The 15,949-nt window shown below is 38.2% G+C and overlaps 1 protein-coding gene across 1 annotated transcript in view; it reads left to right on the top strand.

The window, feature by feature from the left end:
* LOC111866581 (contactin) overlaps nt 1-14,822 on the top strand; it is a 45,652-nt gene extending 30,830 nt beyond the window's left edge. Inside the window, exons 15-22 of the mRNA XM_023855664.1 lie at nt 574-714; nt 2,675-2,910; nt 3,025-3,201; nt 6,647-6,832; nt 6,957-7,125; nt 7,361-7,494; nt 13,559-13,742; nt 14,463-14,822. Of these exons, the coding sequence (XP_023711432.1) occupies nt 574-714; nt 2,675-2,910; nt 3,025-3,201; nt 6,647-6,832; nt 6,957-7,125; nt 7,361-7,494; nt 13,559-13,742; nt 14,463-14,560 (1,325 nt within the window). The 3' untranslated portion in view covers nt 14,561-14,822. The remainder of the gene's footprint in view (nt 1-573; nt 715-2,674; nt 2,911-3,024; nt 3,202-6,646; nt 6,833-6,956; nt 7,126-7,360; nt 7,495-13,558; nt 13,743-14,462) is intronic.
* The last annotated feature ends 1,127 nt before the right edge of the window (nt 14,823-15,949 follow it).

Below are 15,949 nucleotides of genomic sequence, written 5' to 3'. Positions count from 1 at the left end.
TAAACTAGGGTGTAATCACTTCTTCCTCTCCATTTCATCATTCACAAATCTATCCTACTCTTTGATGCTGCATCATTTGTAAATAACCCAAGAACTACTTGAATATGGTAAAAGGACTTAGTCAGTACTCATACAAATTTCAGCCTGGCCAGACTATGAAACAAAATAAGGAAAACAAAGGTGTGATGCTGTTATGATGAACTTATTGAGACTAAACTTGAAGTTATGTGGAAAGTTCAAGGGTTTCTTCACCTCTCACAAAATATACCATACTGTATTAACCATAGGTTTAAATTTTAATGCAAATTTCTTATGTTTATGTATGTATGTATGTATTCTTACTGTTATAATTATCAGTTATTTGTTTGTTTACTTTTATTCATTATTATTTCTTCCAAGTACTTTACTGTAATTTGTATTTGACTTTTAATAAGTTTGTCTATAATGTAATTCATTCATCTGCACTGTGCTGTGTCTGTAATTGGCCTTGCGGCTGTTGACTCAGCACATTAATAATAAAGAATTGAATTGAATTGAAACAATCCATGCATTAGTATATGAATTTACTCTTAGGTGGTGTCCAAGTTTTAGAAGTGAAGAAGACATCAGCTATCATCCGTTGGACTGATGGTGCCTCTAATGGTCTTATCATTGACAGATACTTGATATCTGGCCGAACAAATTGGAATAACACGTGGATTAATATAACACACAGTAAGTTGATATGTCATAAATGACTAACATATAGTTTATTGTGCCTTTTGACATTTTTTGTGGCCATTAAGCAATATTCAATGATAAAATGATGAAACAAGAATTTATAAAAAATATTCAAATACAAATTCTAATGGATGTTCACGATATCAAAAAATGATTGAAATAAATATTGTTCAGTGAGATTACATATATCACCATGTGGCATTAAGTTTTAAAAGAAAATTTTATGGGTACAGCAATATTTATTCCTTTCTGAAGTTATCAAGGAAACAAAAATAAATAAAAACTCAGCTTTCTTGATGTCATCAGATTCATATGAAATCACATTTACATGAAATTTATGTAGGTTGAAACCCCACATACATATTCCCAAATTCACACAAATCTCATGGTAACATGATTTTGTAGGAATATTTTTAATTTAATTTTTGTTGGTAAATTCTGAAGAATGATTAAATTTTTTGCTGAAGCAAGAAAATGTGGATTCATAAGGGCATAAATGTGTGGTATTAAAGTTCACTGAATTACCTTTGTTAGCGAAAATTAAAGACAGTGAAACCCTAGGAATAACAAACATTCTGATATACACAGTCACTCTTCGGAAAACAACTGTTGCTAATCTACCAGATCTTCTGATCATGAAGGGGTGTTTCAGAAGTGTGTCCCATTAATACTGCTCCAGGGCCTATTCTTAGCACTGATATACCCTTGCAGGTGGAACCAAGCTTCATTGGGTCAAGGAGACCATTATGTACTGCCCACAAAAAACAGTTATAAAAGTATATTCTTCTCTCATAATCACTGTCTTTAATTGCTTGAACCTGTCTGCAGTAGATTTAACATTTTAGTTGCTGGCCATACCATTGTGGTCAGAACCTGTTCCTGTCGAGTAAAACATGTTTGGGATTTGCAAGGCAGGTGTTCTAATCTGGCTCCACTTTTGCCAGATTTTTCCTTGGTTAGTACAGCATTCTTTCCAGTGTATTTCTCAACCGAGAAACAACCAGTTAAATGATCTTTATTTCATGCATCCTGTTGTGCTACAATATATAATTTTATTTTTCCGTCACAACACAACAACTAAGGAGTATCTAGGTCAGTACCCAGCTATGCCTCACTACATGTTTCGGCCCTTAAACGGCCATCATCAGGTGAATACAAATCAACAAACGTATACTATTGAACTGTAGTAAAATTAGATACAATGACAAAATAGTTAATTCTTTTTTGTAAAAATGCAACGGTCATTTATATATAAAACTGAAGTTTATAATATAAAACAAGATTAAAATTGATGTTTTATAACATCTGATGAGTTATATGTTTACTTTATACGTTCTGTGGACAAAATAAAAATATAAGATGGTATTGGATGCCCATGACATTGCAAGTTAATTAATAGAATAGAGGTGCCTCGTCATATGAAGGAAAATGTCTGTATTATATGAGGAGTAAACAACAACTAGCAGTTGAGGAAACTGGTTTTGGTTGCTTGAAAAACATTTTACTTTGGTCAAGCTCCTGGTTCCTGATCTTAAAACATATTTCTGTGTGTCATTCTCACTTGCAGTGCTGACAGCACAGTTTGGCATGAATTTTACCATATAAGCCTATTACACTGTAGAAACATTAGCTCCCTATGAACTTTAAAACATTTAAAAATATGTTATATGTTTTCTTTTGGATTCAAGGTGACTTTTCATTTTATAATTGAAGACAAGAGAAACAGTTGTCTTTCATTTGGGCAAATAAAAGTGAAGCAAAATTTTAATTTATAAATTGTGTTCAAAAGAAAATTGTCAGTGTAATTGCAGTAGAGATTGTTTATCTGGTGTCAGCATATGTATGTCTCCTCAGTTGGTCTTCCATCAAAAAATTTAAGGATCATGAACATCAGCAATACTCCTCTATTCAACTGACTCTGCATGTAGTTACTTTTATGTTAATTATGTTTTAGATATTGAGGCACGAGAAATAGATCGCTACACAGGTAGGAAAGAGGCTGTTATTGAGAGCAGCCTATCTCCATGGTCAATCTATGAATTTCGTGTTACTGCTGGCAATGAACTTGGATATGGAGTTCCCTCTGCACCATCTCCTCAGTACAACACTCCTCCAGATAGGCCTTATAGAGCACCAGCAAAAGTTGGTGGAGGAGGTGGCAAGATTGGTGATCTGACCATTGTATGGGAGGTAAGAGCATTGGTAGTGTCATAGAGCCTTTTGTTCATCATTAACTCCTATACTTTTAGTTTACTGCTTGCAGTAGTGAATATCTCAAGTTGTCAGTTTCTTTTGCATTTGTAGCCATTGACATCAGAGGATCAAAATGGACCAGGAATTCACTATAAGATATTTTGGCGTCGTTCAGAACATGACACAGAATTCCAGACTCTACTGCTGAAAGAATATGGAAATGTTGGCATGCATGTTGTACGCATACAGCATGAATTCTACTATACAAAATATGACATCAAAGTGCAGGTAATTAGTTTGCCATTTAAATGTTAGAAGCTAATTTTTTTAGTGCTGCTGCTTATGTTATGTTGAAGGCTTGCCAATACATTTTACCTACAAAATCTATACTTCTGTTGGTTCATGTTATGTACACTAATCTTTTGCAATATCCATGTTTAGTTTAGTGTCCTGAATATATTTGACAGTTCAGTTGGATGCTACAGTCACATTTCTCAGTGGTCTATCAGTTTCATCCATTGATTACATGAATGCACAAACAATCTTGAACCTTGTCCTAAGTAATTTGCTCTGTAGTTTCATTTTTGGTTTGTGTTTACTGTTAAAAGTGGCTTCATACATGTTTTACTTTATTTCTTACTATTTCCTACTTTCTAATTTAGTTTGTCTTCTAAATATTGCCGTCTCCCCATTTGCGGAGAGGGGTATTTCCATTCTTTTCTATGTAAGAATGTGGAACTGTTCCAAAATCTTAACCTGTAGTTTCATGTGAACTGATAGTACTGTCCAGCGAGTGTGTCACAGTTTTCAAATATTTTTGTGATCATACATACATAGTTTCCTGAATATATTAAGGTAGCCCATGTTTCTTCTAATTTTTTAATCAAGATCACACTTAAACTATACAAATGCACCTATTTGAAATGTATAATATTTTATTATCACATAGGACAACTAAAACTAATATCTATTCAATATATTGTAGCAAGTAGACCCACTGCTAAGCAACAACCATTGAATAAGGAAATATACAGCAGCCATTACTAAGCAACAGCTTTGCAAACAAACATGTTCCCACAGCAACAGTTGAACTACAACAATGAGGAGCCATGTTTTCTATGCAGTCCATGCCAAGGTGTTACAGGCAGAACAGAGTTGTTGAAGTCAATCAGAAAAGTTGGTTGGTGAGCAGTCAGTTAAAGGTCTGCTGCAGTTTCTTCAGTGTTAGCTGTTGCTGTTAGAAACTGGTGCCTGAGGCACGGAGGTAGTTTGGGAACCCAGAGTAAGAGGAACATCCACCATTGGAAGCCATTACCAGACAGCGACTGGGGAAGACACAGCGGACTGAAAAGTCTTAGTGTGTGCTGTACTGAATTGTAGAGTGTGTGAATTAGAAATAGCACTATATTTACTTGTAGTTACTTCTGTAAGGGTTCAGTATATCTAATTACCAATTCAAACCATGTCTATATTGTAACATATTACCCATTACTTGGTAACAACCTCAAAACAAACAACGAAACAACATTTGCTGCTAGGCAACAGATTCTTAATAAGCAAGTACATGCAACCGTTGGTGGGTATCGCCTTAGCAAAGAAACATGTTCCCACAGAAACAGTCAAGATTACAACAATGAATGGCTTTTTCTGCGCAATCTGAGCTGAGACGTTATAATCGAGACAGGTTTGGAAGTTGTAACAGAGTGAGTTGGCAGGGAGTTGTAAGGAAGTATGTGGAGAGAAAACTTGGTTGGTGCAGTTGAAGAATTCCCACTGTTAGAAGCCATTGCCAGAGAACGACTGGTGAAGACACAGTAGACTGAAAAGACTTGGCATATGCTGTAGTGATTTTTAAAGTGTGGAGATCAGCGATGATGCTATAATTAAGTGTAGTCACGAGTTATGTGTTAAAGTGGTCAGTAAATACAATCTCAAATCCAGTCCCCATCTGTAATCACTCCTAATCATGACAGTATGTTACATCATACTGAATACTAAATTAGGGCCATGCCATAGCTCAAGCGGTTAGTCACTGGCTTCCCACCTCGGCGGCCCAGGTTCGATCCCGGGTCTAGTCAAATGGGATTTGTCATGGACAAAGTGGTGCTGGTGCATGTTTTCTCCAAGTACTTTGGTTTCCCCTGCCAATCTTCATTCCACCAATTGCTCCACAGTCACCTTCACTTATCATCTGGGGCTGGTACAATAGGCCAGAAGTGGCCGCAGTACAAGGTACATAGTCCCACCCCACTAGCAGTAAAAAAACTAAATTAAACTCGCATGTGAACTAGTCATTCATTCATCAGTAATCTGTCAGACGACAGGTCCACAATCTCTTCCAAAACAGTTCCTCCACTTAATGCGATCTTCTGTTTTTGGAAAGAGACTATCCAGGAAAAGTGATAATGTGGTAGTTTTTCCATTTGCTTTCCACATCGCAGTACAGCAGCCGTTCAAACCACTCTGGTCACGCCTGTTGCTATACGAACTTGAACCATCTCGAGCATCATTTGTTCTGTGCTTCAAGTCGCTACTGATGACGCTGCTTCCGGCATCAGTTTTTGGTGTCTCTCTTCGTCTGATGCCTACCCTTTGACCTGTCCAGCAAGGGAGGCCCTGCCAGTAGCTACGCTGCCGCTGGTATAGCTCTCAGGGTCCTTAGCATACTATCTGAAATACCTATCTGAAATGCATGAAATTCCAGAATCACTACTTTATGTTTACAAACCCCAAAAATGAATGAGACAACTGCATGACTGACAGGACATGGTATACAGCTGAATTATAACAACAGTAGTTGGTCCACAGCTTCAACATACCATTGGTGTTGTTATATTTATTTATTTTAGGTCTAGGATAAAGTCATTCTGAATAATTACAACTTGGATTTAATTCATGTAGTATTTACATAATGTTTCCTTTTAATCTTTGTAGAGATAGCCCTAAGGTGGTATAATAAGGATAGAATATGTTAGGGAATTAGAGGCATGTGATTGATGAAAATTCAAAAAGGTAATATACTTTGATGGTATTGTGGATTTATTTCCTGTAATAGTACAGTCAGAAAAATGAACCCAGTTAAAAGAAATAATAGGAAACTTGAGAAACCCATATATAAAGGCTCATAATAATTTATAATCTTGTCAGATATTAGGGTGGGCATATGAAGGAGGATGAAATTGGCAAGACATGTATCCTGCATGGAGACATGAAAATGCATACAAAATTTTAGTCAGAAACCAAAATGTGTAATGAAACATCCACATTGGAGAAGCAGGTGCAGGCGGGAGGATAATATCAGTATGGACTTTGAAGGAACCAGGTGTAAGGATAGGGACTGGATTCATCTGGCTTAGCATAGGGTGCAGTGATAGATGCTTCAGATTACATAAAATACTGTGATTTCTTGATTATCTTAGCTGCTGTTGACTAAGGACTGTGCTCCATGGAGTTAATTACAATTAATGATATTGTGAGGTAGTAGAGCAGAATTTGCCTGAACAAGCTGAAAGGAACAGTGAAACATGTTGGGCAGGGAGGTAGTTCCAGCTGGGACTCAGAAGCAGCACCCTCAACTTGAACCATGAGTCATAACTGTTTTAGCATGATTATTGGTAAAAACATCTTGTATAGTTAAGCCAAAGCTTCCACTGTTGGAATGATGCCATTTTACAGCATGACAGATCTCAGTTGGTCTAACAGTGGAGATGATTAATGATTGTTAATCTTGTAGGCCATCAATGATATTGGGCCTGGGCCAGAGTCAGAAGTTGTTACAATATTCAGTGCTGAAGATATGCCCCAGGTGTCTCCAGTGCAAGTGTCTGCTAGATCATACAACTCTACCGCACTTAATGTAAGCTGGCTGCCCATTGAACAGACTCGGGAAAAGATTCGTGGAAAGCTTATTGGCTACAGGGTGAGTACAGTAGTTATTTTGCTTGGCTATATATTACGTCACTAATCTAGCGAAGGTTTGGTGACATTTCTGAATTAGAAAATGAAATATATCTGGTGTTTTAATTCCCTGTGCTACTTTTCAGCTAAAGTATTGGAAGGATGGTTCCAGTGAGCAAGATGCAGTATATTATTTGAGTCGATACCAGCGTCCATGGGCCATTATAGTTGGTCTTCAGCCTGACACACTATATTATGTGAAAGTAATGGCCTACAACTCTGCAGGAGAGGGTCCCGAGAGTGAACGTTTCCTGGGTGAGTAGCCGTGCACAGTATTCTATTTGTATTCAGCACATCTCAAATGTTACTATAATTTTGCATTTGAAGATAGTGGTTATAGTGTAGCTTCTCTTTGTAATGTAAAATAGCATGATTGAGCAAGTAGCTGTGGGGCTGAATATGTAAGATAAAATTTTTATATTTATAAATAAAGTTTGTGTCAATACTGAGGAATTCCGTAATGTCAGATCTTCTCTTTCCACTTTTACAGAAAGAACCTTCAGGAAGGCTCCTCAGAAGCCACCATCAGCCGTATCTGTATATGGAGTGGATCCCTCAACTGTACGAGTTGTTTGGCGTTATGTTGCTCCCAGTTTGGAGGAAGAACCTCTTATTGGTTATAAGGTAAATACTGTGAAATGTCCATTTAAGGTTTCACTTGGGGACAAGATGACATGCAGACATCAAGATCTCTCTGAGCAAACTCAAATGGTGTGTAAACACTGTATTTACCTTAATCTAATATGACCCCCACTATGTCTGCACATAAAATGTTATCTTGAATATTAAATTCAGGCACTGGCATAGTTTGCAAGATACTAAATATTTGAAAATACGTTGCCAGAGAATGGCTGGTGAAGACACAGCAGGCTGGAAAAGGGCTTAGTAGGTGCTGTGGTAATTTTTGAATTGTGGAGGTCAGCAGTGGCACTGCAACTGCTTGTAGTTCTGAGTAATGTGTATAAGTGGTAAATCAGTCCAAACCCTATCTGTAATCAACCCTAAATCATTATAACTGGTGTCAGAAGTGGTTGGATTGGAGACTACAGTAAGAAGCTATATCACCACACTGTGGAGATGGAACAAATGAAGGCACACCTGTTGGCCAAAATAAGAACTCACCAAGAAGAAATGATGGCAAGGCTGTAAGCCAGGATACACACCAGTCAAAAAGAGATCGAAGTTGAATTAAAAGCCAATAATGAAAAGTTTGAGTTCCTTCAAAGTACTCTTATCTCCCAGATGGATATCAACCAAGTTTAGACAGAGGCCATGCAAGAAGAAATAATAGTCAAGATGGTCACCTGTCAGGAAAGGATGGAAGCCAGTATGAATACCTGGTGAAAAAGAGACAGTGGCCTGCCAAGAAGGTACAGAGGCCTGTCTGGGAAGTAAGGCACCAACCTTAATGAAGATGGTGTCTATAGTGGTGCATGAGAAGGTCCCTAAAGAAGAGGCTTCAGTGAAACCGTCAGAGCACTGAAGAAGTGGTAAGGGGACCAGCATCTAGCTGTAAGGCACTACCAACAGCTGAAGAAATGGACACGGAATGGTGCTTCCTGGAAGATGTTGGCCACTGCCTGCAGAGGAAAGACCCGCATGAACAGTAGTGGCATGGTGAAGGGACATGGTCATCAGGGACCAGGCAAGGACATTGTTGCAAGAGGAAGCCAGAAAGGATGGACATTTGGGAAGAGACATTGGCATAACCAGAATGCAACAATGGCATAAGGAATTGAGACCTAAAGGAGTGATTATGTCTGGAAAGCAAGAGAAATGTTAATGAGACAAGGAGACCCTAGGGCTGGAGATCACAAAAAGAATAGCTGATCTTCCATCAGGATTTAAAAAATGAATGTCAGGAAATTGTGGAGGGGTTGGCCCCTCCAAAACAAAAGAGACCACTTATAATAGAGTAAGAGCCAGAGATGTAGGAGCATTCACCACTCTTTGAAATTTTGCCCTCACTGATCAGAAAAGCAGGATGATGAATGTATGAATGTACAAGGGGGTGGGCCCTCTTGGCCCTTGCGCCACGACCACAACAAAGCAGGATAATGGTGGTACACCTGAACCAACTGGCACCTTATCAGGGAGCCATTTGGGACAAGCAGCCTTAAGAAGTAGCAGTGAGAGCAGTTGGAGAGTAAACACCATGAAAACCAAGCCAGGGTATGGAAGGTGAGACTGGTCACAAACATCACAAGCACAGGCCTCGGGAAAGAAGAAATGGTGGTACACGTGTAACAATGTAGCATATAGACCTATTGCTGGGTAACAGGCACAAAACAACACCCAATGCTAGGGCAGCAGATTTGTCATAAATGGTGTTATTCAACCCATTTGTGGGTAGCAGCTCAGTAAACATGTTCCTATGGCAACAGACATGAACACAACAATAAAGAATGGTGTTTTCTGTGTGGTCCATGCTGAGAAGTTCTAACCAGGACAGCTGGAGCAGTGAGTTCAGTTGAGTTCTGCAAGGAAGGCTGAGAAGAGATGGTGCTATAATTAAGTAGACAGTTCATTTGTTGATTGTTAAACAGCAGGAAACGGCATGACCACAAAAGTTGAAAAAACTCCAAGATCCATTACCACAAATCAACTCGTGAAAGCATACTGAGAAGACTTTTTTTTTTAATTCACTTAGTGGGGGGTGGAGTCCACTCAGCACAGCAGCCACTGATTGCCTATTGTAGCCTGCCCCAAGTGATATGATGATGGAAAATTTGGTGGAATGAAGATTGGCAGGGGAAACCAAAGTACTCAGAGAAACCTGCCCCATCGCCACTTTGTCCACCACAAATCCCACTTGACCTGACCCAGGATTGAACCCGGGCCGCTGCAGTGAGAAGCCAGCGACTAACCGCTTGAGCTATAGCGTGGCCCTGAGAAGACTTAGTGTGTGCTGTGAAAAAGCTGGGTAAAATGTGTAGTTTGGTGATAGTGTTGTAAGTACTTGTAGTGCCAAAGTGTGTGTATAAGTAGTCAATAAATCCATTCACCAATCCAGACTCTGTCTGTGGTCACATAGACACATGATAATATTAAGTCAGCTTCTTTCTCACATTTTCTGTCTTCATTTACAACTTCATGACCTTCAGTGCCTTTTCTGTTTATGGGGGATATATTTTTGTGACCAAATTGAAGACAGTACTTTATTATGTAACTTCAAAAATAGGGAAAGAATGTTATCTTCCATTTGGCTAAGTATGCTACTAAATCGGGACACAGATTTCGTGTGTGGACTGAATTTTCATTCTCTGTGTGTGGGTAAGACACTAAAATGAGAAACACTAAATCAGGTAAATTTGTACATTGACTATATTGGACTTGACTGGGACCACAAAAAATGAATCCAAACTGTGGGAATTTCTTAGACTAAGAAATCTTAAATCAGAATTCTACTGTAATGATATTCGATGTTGCAAGAATACCAAGAACTTTCAGCTCTGGCTTATAGTACATATATAATCCTTGCCTGGCATCTAGGTTGCTGTTTAAACATTTGTCTGTTAGTAGCCTTTGGTATTATAATGGATTCTCCATATTATCATTACATAGACATTAATTGTATTTTACCTTCTCTGTGACAACTGGAAGGTCTGGATTACGAAACAGAGGCATGGCATTATGATGTCATATGGTGATACTATCTGCTATCTAGTTCCTTCCCCATCAGAGCTGCTCTTCAGAGTGCTGCATTTTTTGTATGTTGTTCTTTATCATCATAGAGTCTTCTGAGTTCAAGAGATCCATGTGGAGGAATGTTTGTGCATGTAGAAAATTGTTTTCGTATTGAAATGTTATAATGTTAAAGCTCAGAAGTAAAGAATCCAGAACATATTAAGAGGGAGGGAACAAAAGAATAACTTTTAAGGGTGGATCAGAGATCCATGGGACTCAGTTGATTGAAACCTGATTTGTCTACAGTTTTCCAGTATGGTAGTTGACCTTCCTCTAACTTCCTGGTCAACTTGTTAGGTGTCAACACTCTGCTGTTTCTTTGTAATACATGGTTTTCTTTTCACACATTTCTTCATATTTGTATCTCAGAAATGAAGGAACATTTGTTAGATTATCCACTCTAACTTAGTTGGTAGTGTGTTTACTTAAGGTGCAGGCAGCTGCAGTTCAATTTCCAGTAAGATGACTTCGTTTTTAATCACCATGTCATGTAAGGGCTTTGGAAGCCATAAGAATTCATAGTTAACTTTTTGCATATGTTTATTTTTGTTCATCTTTTGTTCATGTTTAATTTGGAAGCCTTAATTCAGGATTTTAATATACTTTATTTTTATTTCTTTATGCATGTTTGTGCATGCATATGTCACTTTCCAAGAATGCTTTGAGCAAAGCATATTTGGCAACATGCTTTTAATGATAACCTTCAGTAAGTAATTTTGATACAGGTGACCCAAAGAGTTTATGGACATCTTCAGTGAGTTTTTTTACCACATTTATTCAGGAAAGATAATTAGAGCAAGAAAAATAAAATTTCAATTTCTGACAGCTAGTTTGTTTGATCATTTCAATAATGGCATTATAAGGATCCCTGTTGACTCCTTGGCATGAACTTGGCCAAGGAAGGCTACAGATGATATACAGTGCCTTGGTGTTTCTTCTTGTACCATTTACCTGATTCCAACAGCCATTCCATAGTTTGCACACTGGTTGCCAGATTTCAAATGCTTGGAACCTACAGATTTAGACGACATGAGTTAAAGTGGCCAGCACTGGAAGTTTTGGATGCCAGTAGTAGTAAGTTAGAATATGAGAATAGCCCTCAAGGGTGTAGCTAAATTTCAAAAAGCAATTTAATGATAGTTGGTGTTGAGATACAGGTGAAGGAAGATTGTTGTTCAGAGACCTAGGTGATTTCTCAGCAGTGTACTGAAGGTGTGCAGGACCTGGGTTATTTTAGATTTTGAGTATTGCAAGATGATTGCAGATGTGTCTGCCTTCATTAGCAAGGGATGGACTATTAATTGAATACAGGATGGCAGCTGGAAAATGAATATAATTCTACTGTTAGTTGGTGTGAGGTAGAGAGAAAAAGGAAACTCGTAGTTCTGATATCAGTAAACTACTTATGAATTATTTATTGGTTATTGAAGATTACTGTATATTTTAGGAGGCATATGTAGCAATTGCTATTACAGGAATTTTTAGCTTGAGATTTTATTATACACAAAATTCAATTGAGTTTTTTGTGTATCTATGAGGGTTGTACTGAAAGTCATGAGCAACAATTTTTTGTAAAGTAATATGCTTTCTTATTGACAAACCAAATACACCACCTCAATCTACAGTCCTTTCCTTATTTTTTCACATAATCGCCACTTCTTTGTACACATTTCTCCCAGCATTCTGGGAGTTTGAAAATTCCCCTTTTGTAAAATTCCGTTCCAGCCATCCGAAGACACTGACGCACTGCTTTCTGAATTGCCTCCCTTGTCTCAAAGCGTTGTCCACGCAGCTGATCCTTCACAAATCCAAAAAGATGGTAGTTGGAAGGTGCCAGATTAGGGCTATAGGAGGGGTGTGGAAGAACTTCCCACCCCATCTTTGCAATTGCTTCCAATGTGAGGCAAGCGACGTGGGGTCAAGTGTTGTCATGCCGGATGATGATGTTTCATCCCGGACGTTTATTGCGGAATGCACGACGGAGCTTGTGCAGCGTCTGGACATAACGAGCAGAATTGATGGTTTGCCCAGGTTCCAGGTATTCGGCCAGAATACACCCCTCTGCATCCCAGAAGACTGTGCCCATCACCTATGCAGCTGATGGCACTGTCTTTGCCTTCTTTTTTGATGGAGAATGCAAATGGTGCCGTTCCATACTCCACTGTTTCGTTTCAGGCTCGAAATGGTGAAACCAGCTTTCGTCACTTGTCACAATACAGAGCAAAAAATCATCGTCTTCGTGTCAATATCTCTGCAGCAGTTCTGAGGTGATGGCTTTTTGCTGACCTTTGTGGTCTTCGGTCAATAACCGCAGGACCCAACGAGCACAAACTTTCCTATAGCCCAAACTTTCAATCATCTCCTGTACTGCACTGTGCCCTGTTCCAAGTTTTTGGGCTATTGTGTCCACAGTCACACGCCTGTCATCTTGAATGATCTCATCCACTCTTTCCTCGTTGCGTTCAGTTGAGGCTGTTCGAGGACAACTGCTCCGAGGCTCATCTTCGATGCTGGTGTTCCCATCTTTAAAATGTTTCACCCATCTTCGAACACTGCTCGCACCCATGCGCACACTTCCATAAGTACGCTGAAGTCTCTGGTGAATTTCTGCAGCAGGGATTTCCTCTTTCACAAGAAATTCAATGACAGCACACCGGCGAAACAACATATGGTTGTCGGCCATTTTGTTAGGAGTGATACTGGTCACGTGATGCAAGCTATTGACGTAACAAGACACTCAAGGTTAACACAACAGCTGGTTCCACCTACCACCCTGCTCTCTTTCGTCTGCTGTTCCCAGGTTGCATGCAAAAAAAAGTTGCTCATGACTTTCGGTATGACCTACGTATCTGTACATGCACACATGTCATAAGTACTTGTAAGTAAGAAATAAGCAAATTAATGATCTTCGGCATTTATGAGGAATCTAAGGAATGTGTATATATGCATTTGAGAGCCATGTGTCTCCTTTTTGCCTAATCATGTTCACATTTTTCTCCAGGTTCGTGTATGGGAAATAGACCAGGACATGAGTACAGCTAATGACACCATTGTCCCAGTTGGTTCCAGTTTAGAAGCATACATTCACAATCTGTCTCCAGGAAAGGTATATCGTATGCGAGTTTTAGCATTCTCCAATGGTGGTGATGGACGAATGTCATCTCCTGCCCTTACTTTCCAGATGGGTGAGTACTTTTTACAGAATTAAAATGCTTTAAAATATTCTAATTAATGACTTCTCTTATTGAATCGTTATTTGTTTGTTGGCATTCATTAACTTCAATGCAGACTTCCCATTAAGATGTAGGTAGGTTTTGGAATTTAGTTATAGAAAATTATGCAACATAAGATTACATAAATATATTACACATTGTAAGTGCATATTGCACATATGTAAAAACCAGTCATAGCAGTTAAAACCACATTTTTTTCTTGCAAGACATTTTGTAGCATATCGTGATGAACTCTTCCAACAGCATTTTGTATTCTTTCCTGTAAAGTGTTCGAAGGCTGTAGCACTGGCAGTACAGAAATGTCGTTCATGAATGCATTCGTATAGTTTACAGTGCCAACTAGCGACGTATGATCGACATATGACCACAGAAACTCGAAACAAACTTTGTTGATCACATATCGACATTCATCTTAGAAGCACTGTCACCATGTTGATTATATATTGACATCCAACCAGAAAATGTTAAGAAACATATTAAATTGTGTGGATCATTTGTAACCACAAAGTGTACCTCTGTGTACATGAATGTGCATGTGTATGGACACGTGGCCATGTGCGGGTAAATGCTGAATAATAATAGTTTTCCTTGCTGAGCTTTTGATTCAGCACAATGCAGCCTTTTCATAAGTTTAGTCAAGACTTGGATTTTTAAATTGTAATAAATTTTCAGGTGATGCAGCAACATTCAGAAACAGGGGCTCCCATAATGTAGTAGGCACTTCTGCAGTTGCATGTTTGTTACTTGTATGGATTCTGGGTGTGGTATGATACTTCGAACTACAAGTCAGCTGTGCTACTTACCTCAAGTGCTCTTATGAAGCCTGTGGTTTTGGAAACCAAAAGACAATTGACTGCTTGATGTTAAAATATAATGTGAAAAGCAAGTAATGAAGCTAACTACTTGAGTGCTGAATGTATGAAAACAAGTCAGATTTTATGTTCATGATGATTTCCAATGGCTATATTGATTAGTAATAAACTCAGAAATCCTAACTTATAGGTCCTGTTTCATTTGCCACATCACATAATTGTGTTTTTAATTGAATTTAGTTGTATCAGTTTGCAGTCAGCATGTTTATCTTAAAGTAACATATTAATGAAGTCTTCTCTAGTTGATTTATGTAACAATTATAATTAATTTTATCACCAACTTTGAGAAGATATGTTAGTATTTGAATGGAATATATATGTTGCTGTCAAGTATTATTTTGTATATAAGTTATCTGTTAGCTGTAAATGAAAATGGTTCAGTGGTTGAATATTTTATATTCATTCTGTCATTTAGCTTTACATCAAACTGTCAAGTTACAGAGTCCATTTAATGACTCAAGGTTTTATGATAATTCTACAATATTGTACTCAATTTTTGTTGAGTGACAGAGCTACTGTAGTGCAAGCTCTGTGGACCAAAAGCAGACATGCATAAGCAATATGTTTGAGATTTTAGAATATAGTACATGTTGGATAAAATGAAATCAATGCTGTTTATGAAAAACAGAGACAGATGTGCGTGTGTAAATGCTGTGTTTTCAAATTCTACATTTATACAATTTGTTTTCTGAATCTTTTTATCCTCTGGTAAGCTATACTCTTCAAGAAACAGAAGTGACCACCCTGATTATTTTAATGTTTGTGTAAATACCCAAACATTATCATCAGAACTGGAATATGAACACTTAAATAAACATTATCTGTCTACTTCATTACTTAAATCTCCACTGAATTTCTTGTAGTTTTAGAATTTCCATGATAGCAGTAGTGATCGGTGAGTACAGTAAATAGCAGGAACCAAGGTTCTGAATTTTGAGAATTTGGCAAGAAAAGAAGTTGAAATTTTTTTCAGCATAAAAGAACAAGATATCATATAAGCAAAAATACAAAGGACAGTATAGCTAGAACTGGTATAGTACATTTACATTGAACTTTTATATGTCTTGCCTAGTGAAAGTTGGCCTTTTTATTGTAACCGTCTGCTTACACGTTGGTGCCACCTTCCCTCTGTAACTATTTGCTTCCACGTTGGGCTCCACTTTCCCTTTCTGTAGACGTTTGCCTACATGTTTGGCGCTACTTTCTCTCTTACCGTCCTTTTGGCCCCTTGGTTGCTGGTTGCAGCTGCTCCTCTAGCCGTTCCCTCTCACCTGTTGATACTCCGAG

This window comes from Cryptotermes secundus, unplaced genomic scaffold (genome assembly GCF_002891405.2).
Source record: "Cryptotermes secundus unplaced genomic scaffold, Csec_1.0 scaffold666, whole genome shotgun sequence".
Lineage (NCBI taxonomy): Eukaryota > Metazoa > Arthropoda > Insecta > Blattodea > Kalotermitidae > Cryptotermes > Cryptotermes secundus.
Note: the sequence above shows the minus strand (reverse complement) of the source record. Positions and strands in the feature narration are given on the sequence as shown.